The sequence below is a fragment of the Cibotium barometz genome, chromosome 10 (assembly GCF_041138505.1).
Source record: "Cibotium barometz isolate CiBa-2024 chromosome 10, ASM4113850v1, whole genome shotgun sequence".
Taxonomy (NCBI): domain Eukaryota; kingdom Viridiplantae; phylum Streptophyta; class Polypodiopsida; order Cyatheales; family Cibotiaceae; genus Cibotium; species Cibotium barometz.
The window spans coordinates 46449775-46460963 of record NC_141055.1 but is presented as its reverse complement, the minus strand read 5'-3'; the positions used below and the strand labels follow the sequence as shown (position 1 = coordinate 46460963).

The window sequence follows — 11189 nt, the reverse complement described above, 5'->3', positions numbered from 1 at the left end:
CCCTTTCAACACCTTTTAAGGCCAATATGATTGAAACCTTCAAATAGCGTAAGGCTCTAGGTACCTGGTGTGGTTCTCTCAGTTAAATGTCTAGTCTAAACACAAGTTCGTCATGGTCACAAGAATGTGGAGTAGCTGATTGTTTTGAACCAATTTCATCTAACTATAGATAGATGTTTGAAACAAACAAACAATACAATTCAATGTAATAAAACCATGCGACATATGTAATAAAACCATGTGACATTCATGGAGAAGTGCTACATGGCAGAGTAGTTTTAAAAAAGACAGCATCAACTCATACAAAGTACCACCCTAGTCAAGGCAGCAGAAAAGCTGCAGGATGAGCCCACAAGTGACTGTAACCAGACAAGCCCCAGAAGGGAGCTGTTCAACCGGTTGGAGTGAACACCCTGCATAGTTGTTAGGACAACCATGCACTGAAGTGCAGTCACGATCTTTGATGTCCATGGTAGTCAATAGCTTTGAGGAGCTGGATTGCACACTTTCTGTCGAAGCACAGTCACCCCAAATGAGGGTGATGATTATTGCCATAAACATTCACAATGTTGCGTGTGGTGACCGACATGCTGACCTGCATGGACAGAGAACATGTGGATCCCTTGCAAATGGGGGGGGGGGGGGGGGCATCCTCCAAGGGATTTAAAAACCACAACCTTGGCAATTGTGGGCTGGAGCTAACTCTTCTCCCAGTTAGCTCTTACTAAACTTCCTGTCAGTCCAACATGTGCAGCAGTGCAGATAGGCAGCCAAAGAGCTGAAAATCCAAATATGCCCAACACCAAGCCCATTTGCATGCTGTGAGCCAACTGAAGTTTCCAGTGTACATGTGATTGGCCTCTCACGTCCCCATCACAAAAGTGACACACAAGAAAAGTACACAAACATTGTACTTGTGACAAGAAGATATGCACCTAGCCATGGCAGGAAGCTTGTGTAACATGGGTTATGAATAACCACACTTTTCATTAGGCAGTACATGGTTACAATCTACAGCTTCTTCTTGCTCTTGTTATACTGCCCATGTTAGTGCATACAATCACATCCTAAACAAGCTGTCAACATTGCTCCTTCCAAGCAACAAATTTGAATCACTTGTGTGTGCATGCACGCACGCACACACACACACACACACACACACACACACACACACACAGACGCACGCACACACATATACAGGAGCTGAGAAGCAAAGGCAATGATTCTATGTGTTAAAATTAACATGAACTGAAGTGAACCAGATCTTTTTACATGCAACTCGCTTACAGGAGACGATATAGCTCCTGCATATAGAACTCAAGATATGATGGGCATGAGAATGAATGAGACACAAACACTTGGTTGAAACAACACTTGTGCAGTATGGGTGTGCAACTTTGTAAAAAAAAACTTGTGCAGTATGGGTGTGCAACAATTGTGAGGGGTGTGTATGTGTGTGCGTGTGAATATACAGGGAAGTGAGCTCATTAAACAGCAATAAATGTTATAAAATATCAAATAGAGAGGGTTAAACAAATTTTATTTTGAGACAAGAAAAATCTCTGGCTTACGTGGCTTCGCAGGACTGGAGGTGGAATTCCCAGAGGTAGAGAGTGTTTTGGTCACTGCTTTAGATGCCATGTCCAGCCGCAAAAGGCTACACGTAGCAAGCATTGCTTCAGGTATGAGGTCATGGAAAGCCCTACGGTGCAGTGCTTTGATGGCAGCAGAAGCAGCCTCTTTCACTTCTTCTGAGTTCAGTGGAGCCAACAAGCAATGTCCTAGTATCTTAATCAGAGGCTGAAGGAGGTCCCATGGAAGCTGAATTCTAGCTCCATTGCCTGCTTGCATGAGCAAACTTCCAAAATCCACATTGGTATCATTCCTTTGCGAGAAAGGCAAGATCTGATTAGGCTTGTCTACTAGTAGAGATTCCGTCGAGCTATGCTTCATGGATGGGGACCGCTTGGGAGTAAAATTTGCTTCGGAGACAATGTTTTGATGAAGGTGGTGATGCACAGAGCCCCAATGAGAGGGGGGGTTTCTGCCCAGAAAAAGCTCCCTGGGTCCCACTATCTCAATCTCTGGCACTTGTTGGGAGGGGGAAGGGGTGCCAAGGTAATAACTCGAGTCCAAGACCCTCTCTCCATTGCTGCTGATTGGAGAAGAGACTGCTTCTTGAGGGACACCGGTGATTACCTGGTCATCAGAACAAGAGAGACTCGCCCACCTGAGTGCACACTGACATGCCTCAATCTTAGCTTTGCGTGGCATAGAGGCGATTCTCCGGCAAAAGAGATCCAGTGCAACACCAACAATGCAGGCTCTCTTTGTAGCCTTAACTGCATCTTGAGGCTCCAAAGGAGCAGACAATTGCCCTACACGAAGCTCTGGAGGAGAAGTAGAGGGAATTCGGGGGGCATGGTAAAGGCTCGGTTGCGAAAGATCGGGAATGTTGACAGCAAGGGGGAGCCCATTGCGGGCCTTTGTCTCTGCAGTGTACAAGGCAAGCAAGACAGCCTCGAACCCAGCAAGGGACTCATCACCAAGGCTAGTGATTCGAGGAAGATAAAGCCCACAGAGTGCTGGGATATACCTGGTCAATGATGGGAAATTAGAAAATATACCACACTTAGCAGCAAGCAGACTAGAAAAAAATAAGGTTTGCCTGCAACCACTGGTGGATTAAGCTTTCTGAACAACCATAGAAAAAAGCACAAGCTTACAAACAGGTCCTTAAACACATCCTAGAGAAAGGGAATAAATTCTGAGGATGCAGTACAAACGGCATCAAGCAGCCGACACATGCAATGGCAGGAGAATGGTTCGACTGCATTAATCAACAAAAAGCGGCTACTGGCTTCTTATTAAAAATGGCATCCTGCCCCTGCAACCCTCTTATCCACCCTTTTGAATACACCCGCTCAGAATACCACCTGGTTTTGGCAACCTTCTCTTCCCAAAGGAAGGACACATGGGCGCACAAGCACAAAACCAGTAGGCAGATGGATTTGAAGGCAGGATTAGGTTATTTTCTATGATAAACAAATTAACGTTAGATGGGGGTAATGTAGTACCTAAGGACAACGGCCTGCAGGTCAGGGTCACCCGTTTGGAAGGTGTCGTAGAGCCACTGGCAGAGGGCATCCTTGCCATGGCCGGAAGTGGGGTCTGAGAGACGGGCGAGGATGGCCTGTTCAACGCGCTCCTCTTCGAGCAGGCCCTTGGCTGGCCTCTCGGACTCCTGCAAAGCCTCCAATGAGCTCAGGGGCCCCATAATCTCTTTCAAAGCCTTGATGTGCTCCCGGGCCTTGGCAATGCCCTCCCACCATGCCTGCATAGGACCCGCCCCTAACCCTCCTTCTCCAGCTGTGGTTGTTGTTAACGATGACGATGATTTTCCTGTCTTTGCTGTTGTTGTTGTTGGTCCCCCAGAAGAAACTTCCATCTCGCCCTTTCCGTTAGCACAGATCAGTTACTGGCTTTCATTTCCTTCTCTGCACAAGCCTTCTTAGCCTCTCTCACTCTCTCTCTCTCTCTCTCTCTCTCACACACACACACAGCGCGCAGCATCGGTCACAAAGCAGATCTCTGTTTACAAAATCGTCAACATGTCTGTAGAACACAAGGCAAAATTTGCCCACAAAGTTGATCTTCAGAGTTGCTCGCAGAGCACGAAATCGCCTACTCTCCATATAGAAAACATCGCCCACCTCTCTAGAACGCAATGCAAAAGACTGGTCTCTCTCTAAAACACAAGGCAGAATCGCCTACAGAGAGCGTCTCACTCTAGAACATAATGCCCATGATCTCCTCTCTCTCTCTCTCTCTCTGCGCTTTGACAAATGAGAACGTGAAGGTGACCAGGTCGTGCTGCCTGTTAGGCCAGAGACCCGGAGGGAGCGACATGGGCACGGTAAACTTTTAACACCCCACCTTATGCACATGCCCTCTTTCATGCGCATGCACATTATAGTCTCTTCAATTTGCACCCGAACTATTATAGTCTTAAAGCATCCCCATCAAGTGAAGGGGATCATTATGGTGGAGCATGCCTTCCATAAATCAGGTCCCTCCCAAATCCTAACAAAATGTAAGGAGTGTGGTCTCTTGCCTCCAGTGGTTTATCCCAGTAGTAGCACCCTTGCCTCTCCACAGGGAGGTACAAGGTTTGAATCTACCCACTGCCATAGTGGAAAGTGATGACATGTCCTTATAGTACCCTCTAGCATTCAAAAAAAAAAGGGGCCTGGTTTGTTACTAGAGTATCTCCAATCCCTTCTTAAGACACACAAGAAGTAAGGTTTTACACCCATGCCTAAGAGGTGGCTTTCAATGAAGCCCAATTGTTGGCAAGCAAGGTCTTTGTGACTTCATTCATGTGCAAATACTGATGAAAAAATAGATTAACCTAAGCGTATTGAGCATACCCATTAAAAATGGAAAGTGATGGGATGTCCTTATAGTACCCTCCTCTCATTCAAAAAAAAAGGAGGGTGGTTTGTTACAAGTTTTCCAATCCTTAAGAAACATAAGAAGTAAGGTTTTACATCCATGCCTAAGAGGTGGCTTTCAATGAAGCCTAATTGTTGGCAAGCAAGCCCTTTCTAACTTAGTTCATGTACAAATAGTGGCTAAAGTTTTCGTTGAAAAACTACACAATAACTACCCAATAGCTTTTTGTAGCCCAAAGTAAGTAGGCAATGAAATCTAGTCTCGAGTAGGGGCCCTTATAAACATGTTCACACCAACAAAGGAAATGTAATGCAATGTTGGTTTTTTTTCCCCCAGCCACTAGCACAAAACCACCCCATAAATGCCAAACCACTTTATCAATGCCAAAATGACTCTAAGCAACATCTCCAACTCTGCCAAACCATGTTTATCAATGCTTACTAAACCACCTCTCAGTATTATTCCTTCTTTGACTACCACACTTCAATTAGATGTAGGAACATAACCCACTTCTTGTAATGCGAGGATTTAAGAGAAAATGACCACATTAATGGGTATGCATGAATATTATGCATGTTGAGCTAATCCACCACTTCACCTTTTAAAAATCGATGGTATAGATAGGTGGGTGTCCAAAATTTTATTATCTTACCCTTAGTACTAGGTTTTGTATTTTTTGGAAATGACAAATGCTAATTACAATCAAGCACCTCATTGCGCACCTCGAGATTCATTGAAAAGGCCAAAAATTGTTGATGCACTGAATGCATACAAGCACAATCATAGAGCCTACTACCTACATACTTACAAATTCTTTTTGTAAAATTTTTTATAAGTTTTTAAAAAAAGTAAGGAGATGTACTTAATGCTTGTACATCTATTTCCTCTACAAGTTTCTTAAATGACCAACCTTTTTGACCAGTGGGATCAATCCTTAGGTTTATAGGATTGGCATGTATGGGTCGGTGGATCTCTAAGTGTGCAAAATAAAGTACATGTGAAAGTTATTAACAAAGGCTCTGTTTCCACTAACCAAGATGAATTTACTATTCTTGCTTTTGAGGAAATATTATAGTAGTAAATCTCACACAAATACAACCTTGTGTTATGTTGTGAAGGTCAACCAACTTCATCCCTTTCCAAACCCTCAAAACATGCACAAGTGGATTCATGACTTTAATGGCCTTAAGTGGCATCTATAGCTACCTCATCATTTGTCCCACTTCTAGTAGACTCATCAAATCTACTATTATGATTTATCTTCACTGCTTTCCTCTTTCCCCAAGGAAGCAATTCAAAAGTATTGCCCTGCATGGTTTTCCTATATGTGATGTCTTAAGTTTATTACAATGTACTTTGTCTTCTTATTTTGGTTTCAATAAAATTAATCGACAAAATTATACTCTCTCTTGGGCTATCTTGAGTATACATATTCATCACACTCAAGTTGTCTTGAGTGTTCAAAGGAGACACACTCATTTTTTGATACCTAAGGTTTACACCTTAATATAGACCTCCCACTATCACATAGCCTAATCTCCCACACACACACACACACAGATTATACTCTCTTAGGTTATCTTGAGTATACATATTCATCACAGTCAAGTTGCCTTGAGTGTTAAAAATGAGACACACTACCTAAGGTTTACACCTTAATAGAGACCTCCCATCATCGGCCTAGTCTAATCTTCCACTACACCCTGTCCTTCTCTTACCCTCTACTACCACTATCACACATGCAAATTGGAGAGAGAGAGAGAGAGAGGTTTGCCCTAATCATAGAGAGAGAGAGGCCCTAATCATAGAGAGGGCCAAAATAAGATAAAGGGGAAACATGTTTATGAAAAAAGATAGAGAGGGTGACACATTTCCTTGTAGCATGCACATTTGTCTTTTAAAAAAGATAACATAGGATTTTCTACTACAAACATGATTATTTAAATTGCCTAACGTTTAGATATTATTATTTGATTTCTTGCTACTTTGCATTTAAAAAATCAAGAGAATATTTTGTTTTAATTTATTCAAATGTTTAAAGCATATTATGGGTAAACACATTTAAATTAATAGAAACCACCTTATTATCATGAAGTGGTGACTAGACGGTCATTGTGTAAACATGATTTGTTAATAAATTAATGTTTTTCCATAAAGTAAAATGACTAAAGTTTCTTTACATTGTCCACCAACAATGAATTCCTAGTAACAAAACATGAGCTCACTTTACAACTTTAAGAACATTGTTTCCTTCTTATTGAATTGAGATTTGAAGCTAAATGATCAGACAACCCTGGGGGAGAGATATTTTATTGCAATCTACTCCCCTATACACTAATTATGTGAAAAAATACATACTAAGTCATGATAATATATTCATAATATTGACTCTTAACCATATGTAATATAATATATTCAATGATTGATATTGGTGCTAACCACGTGCGTTCATCCCAATTAATATGCATATCCTTCACTATGCATGGTGTCATAGACTCTTTACCTATACTTCTAACACTTCTCAAAATGTATGTGTGTCACTTCTCAAAGTGTTTGGTGAAAATTTTGTGGGACAAATATCCATGTATTTAAGTAACTTTTCAAAAGGTGTTGAATATATGGAGCTAAAGTAGGTACACAAGTAATGCGGGAAAAAATAGTTAAAGAACAATAGGTTTCATCTTGCATGGAATCAAATAGTATAAGACTCAAAACAATGGTACCAATATGAGTTTTACTATGATCCAATTCTTTTCCTTAGAAATGAACTTGCTTTTTGAGGATAAAGGGTTTTACTTTTTCCTTGAAAGAGCATAAAGTTCTTCAAAAGTAAGGATTCATCACCAATTACTAAAGTTAAAATCTTATTTCTCAAAGAAAGCATATGTGAATGGTATTCCTTACAAAGATAAACGTGTAGATCTTAGCTTAAAGTTCAAAATCTCCTTTAGAAAGCATATGTGTAGTTTCATATCAAATGAAAGTGTTTATTATATAAACAGAGGCTCACTGATTTATTTTTTTTGTATGGGAGAGCCAATAGCGTTTAAGGAAGGGTGCCATTAGCTAATCCTTCAATTGATTGAAAATTCAAAATGGTCAATTGAGAACTCTCTAAAAGAAACTGAGCCTAATGAAATAGAATGTAATAATAGTGTGAAATTTTCAAAAAGTAAGATTGTTTTCTTTAAATTTAACACTTAATGAAAAATTAAACATGTTTCTTGAAAATTTGTTTCCTAAATAATGGTGGCTAACTCTTATGACAGATGCAGAGAAGTTTTAGATTGTGATGGATAGACAACAGAAAAATTGTGAGCCATTTAAGGAAATGGGGACTAGATTTTGTGGATCCATTAAGGATTGCTCTTTAGGTTGTGGAAAGTTCTTTTTGAAATGAATCGTGGATGACATTGTCATCGACTATCCTACATCTCTTACCCATGCTCTTCTAAGACCAATGGTCATTGTAACTTCGTCTCTCTCAAATGGTTAGCCCAAGCCATTGCAAAATCTAGGATAGTAAAATTTGTGGCCTTTATTGGAACAAATATTGAATAAAACTTGTAAATTATATTTTCATAAATTTTGTATTATCATCAGAGCAAAGAGAAATATGAAGGCCACTTTGTGGAGTCCCTAGCCCTAGCAACTCATTGTGTAAAACCCCCTTCCTCAAACATGTACATTTTTTTAGAAGAATCTATCAAAATATACAAAAGCATGCAAACACAATAGCATGACATGAAAAACATTAACCACCCAACCATTATATACCAACCTCTAGGTGCCCCAAACACAATTGACATTAAAAACATTAACCACCCAACCATTCTATATCAACTGTAAGATTCCTCCCTCTAGCTTTTGAGGTGTAAAGGTGTAAGAACCTCCCCTTCTGTTCTTGAAATTATTCCCCTCTCTGAAATAGGAGAAAGATCTTGTTTTACCTTCTTTTGGCCTAGAGAGAGAAAATGTCTAGAGAGAGATAATCTAAAATTTAGATATCTTTGGATATAAAAATCCTCTAGTGTCTAAAATGGATTCCCCTGAAACAAAATTTCAAAAAGAACTTTCCAATGTGCATTAGGAATTAATTGAAAATAGTATAAGGGACCTTAGTCTAAGGGTCTACATTTTCAGAAATTTTTGGATTATGGTCCAATTAAGGTTCCAATGGGCCAATTGCATTAATGTTGGGATGAGATAAATCCAAAGAATAAAAGAAAATATCCAAAAATGAGTAAATGCTCACATAAGATGAAGAGTTGACTGAGTACAAGGTTTATTTTTTTTCCATTTGATCATGAGAAGTTTGTTCCATCTACAAAAGGATCCCCCTCACATTCTCTAAGAGTAGGTTATTGGGAAGTATTGTGAGTGAAGATGTAGAGTATTTATGTGGTTAGAGAAAGCTAATTGTACAACCTCTTAAATGACTATCGTTTTCACACATGCAGGATCTTCTCACCATTGCAACATGTGAAATGAAAGAGAAGGATATGGATGCCCAATGTCTATTTTGGGAATGCATCAATGAAGGGCATATTTCTATGGTTTCTTGGTAGAAGAGGCTCAGGCAAATTGGAATGCAGTTCAACATGTGTTCAATGATGCACTTGTTACATTATACCAGGTGCGCAATGAAGCACGTGTTGCATAGAGTTTGAGCACATGAATAAGGGAGAATCAATGGACAGCTTCTTGACCAAGACCAAGACCAAGACCAAGACCAAGACCAAAGACCAAAGATTTTAAGTCTGAGCACATGAATAAGGGAGAATCAATGGACAGCTTCTTGACCAAGACCAAGACCAAAGATTTTAAGGAGCAACTTGCTAGTGTGGATGAGATATATCCCGATAGTACATTGGTGTCCACATTTCTCAATGCATTGTTGGATTATTATTAGAGTTTTTCCTCTACCCTTAGACTCATGATGAAGGGAAATCTAAATGCCCTTACATTTGATGAGCTAGTTTCAGTACTCTTTTTGCAAGAAGAGCAGTCTAGGTAAAACAGATCTATTATGCGAGTTGTGGTGACTAAGCTTTTGTTGCCAGTCAAAAAGGCAAAGGTAAAGCTTCTTCTCATAGTGGCTATAAGACAAAATCAGAATCCTCAAGTAAGGATGTAGAGAAAGAAGGTGATAAGCCTAAAAAGAAGGGCAAGTGTCACTATTTCAGGAAACCAGGGCACTACATAAATGAGTGCAAGAAAAGGCTAGAGAAGGAGAAAAAGAAAGAATTGGGCACGGCTATGGTTGATGCATCTACACCAAGTGTAGAGAAGAAGGAATCTACAAGTTTTGCTCAAGATGATTGGGCATGGACTGTACATTGCAATTATGAGCCTTCTTTTTATGATGTATGCATGTCAGTGGTGGGCAGAATCGGATGCTTGGCACTTTGACAATGGTGCTAATAAGCACATTACTTCGCAAAAAAAATTATTCTCATCTCTGGAATCTGTCCCAAGTGCAAGAACCGTCACATGTGCAAATGGTTCCTCGTATCTTGTCAAAGGAGTTGGCAGAGTTGTGCTCACTGCTGCAAATCTCTTTCTAAATTTTTTTATGTCCCAAGCATTAAAAAGAATTTGCTGTCAGTTTCATCAGCCTTAGCCTTGTCAGGCTTGATGGTGAAATTTGTGGATGACAGATGTACAGTTCAAGATAGAAATGATGATTATTCTACCATTGCCTCAGGTACCTTGTTTCATGGCCTATACAAGATGGATGTATTTGAGAAGTTACAGCATGATGCTTGCTCAGTCTCTATGACTCGTGCTATGAGTGATGCAGAATCATGGCATGCACGATTTGGCCATTTGAATTATGGCAATTTGTTACACCTTCAAAGGCATGATATGGTGTTTGAGTTGCCAACCCTTGAGACCCCTGCTAGACATGTATGTGAGGGGTGTATTCTTGGTAAAATCCATCGGGCATCATTTTCAAAGAATGGATCTGTTAGAGCTGTTAAGAAATTATAGCTTATACATAGTGATGTATGTGGTCCTATGAGGACACCATCTATTGGGGGATATCTCTACTTCATCACTTTTATTAATGATTACTCCAGATATAGCTTGGTGTATACATTAAAGCAGAAGTCAAAGGTTTTTATGTGCTTTAGGCACTTTGTATCCATGGTTGAAAATGCATGTGAATATAAAGTTGGCACCCCTCAATCAGATCGAGGGGGGGAGTATATGTCCAAGGAATTTCATGCATATATGGCTAAAAAAAGGCATAAGGCATCAATGTACAGTGCCATACACACCTCAGCAAAATGGTGTGGCTGAGAGAAAGAAAAGGTCTCTCATGGAGATGACACGATGTATGGTGAAAGCCTAAGATTTACCTCATGGTTTTTGGTTAGAGGCAACTATGTGCGTAAACTATGTGTTAAACAAATGCCCTACCAAGGCCTTGCAATCTAAAACTCCTTATGAAACTTGGCATGGCAGCAAGCCTTATGTGGCTCATTTGCGTGTTTTTGGTTGTCTTGCTTATGCTCTTGTGCTTGAGCAACAACATAGTAAGCTTGATGATAAGACAATTAAATGCATATTTGTGGGATACAATTCAGAAGCAAGGGATATTGACTCTACCATCCGGCCTCAAAGCAAATTTTGGTAAGTAGAGATGTTGTTTTTGTCGAAAACTTAGTTCAGCCCATGCTTTCATGCAAAAAAACAACAGAATGTATGCTCATAGGACATGTTTGATT

General features: G+C 40.1%; 1 protein-coding gene across 1 annotated transcript; it reads right to left on the bottom strand.

The window, feature by feature from the left end:
- Window positions 1-1488: 1488 nt before the first annotated feature.
- Window positions 1489-3939, bottom strand: LOC147634976 (uncharacterized). Its single transcript, XM_086804240.1, has 2 exons — window positions 3078-3939; window positions 1489-2596 (listed from the first exon to the last, which is right to left on the bottom strand). Exons 1-2 carry the CDS (start codon window positions 3446-3448, stop codon window positions 1540-1542), a joined length of 1428 nt encoding a protein of 475 aa, XP_086660366.1. The 5' UTR covers window positions 3449-3939; the 3' UTR covers window positions 1489-1539.
- Window positions 3940-11189: the final 7250 nt, after the last annotated feature.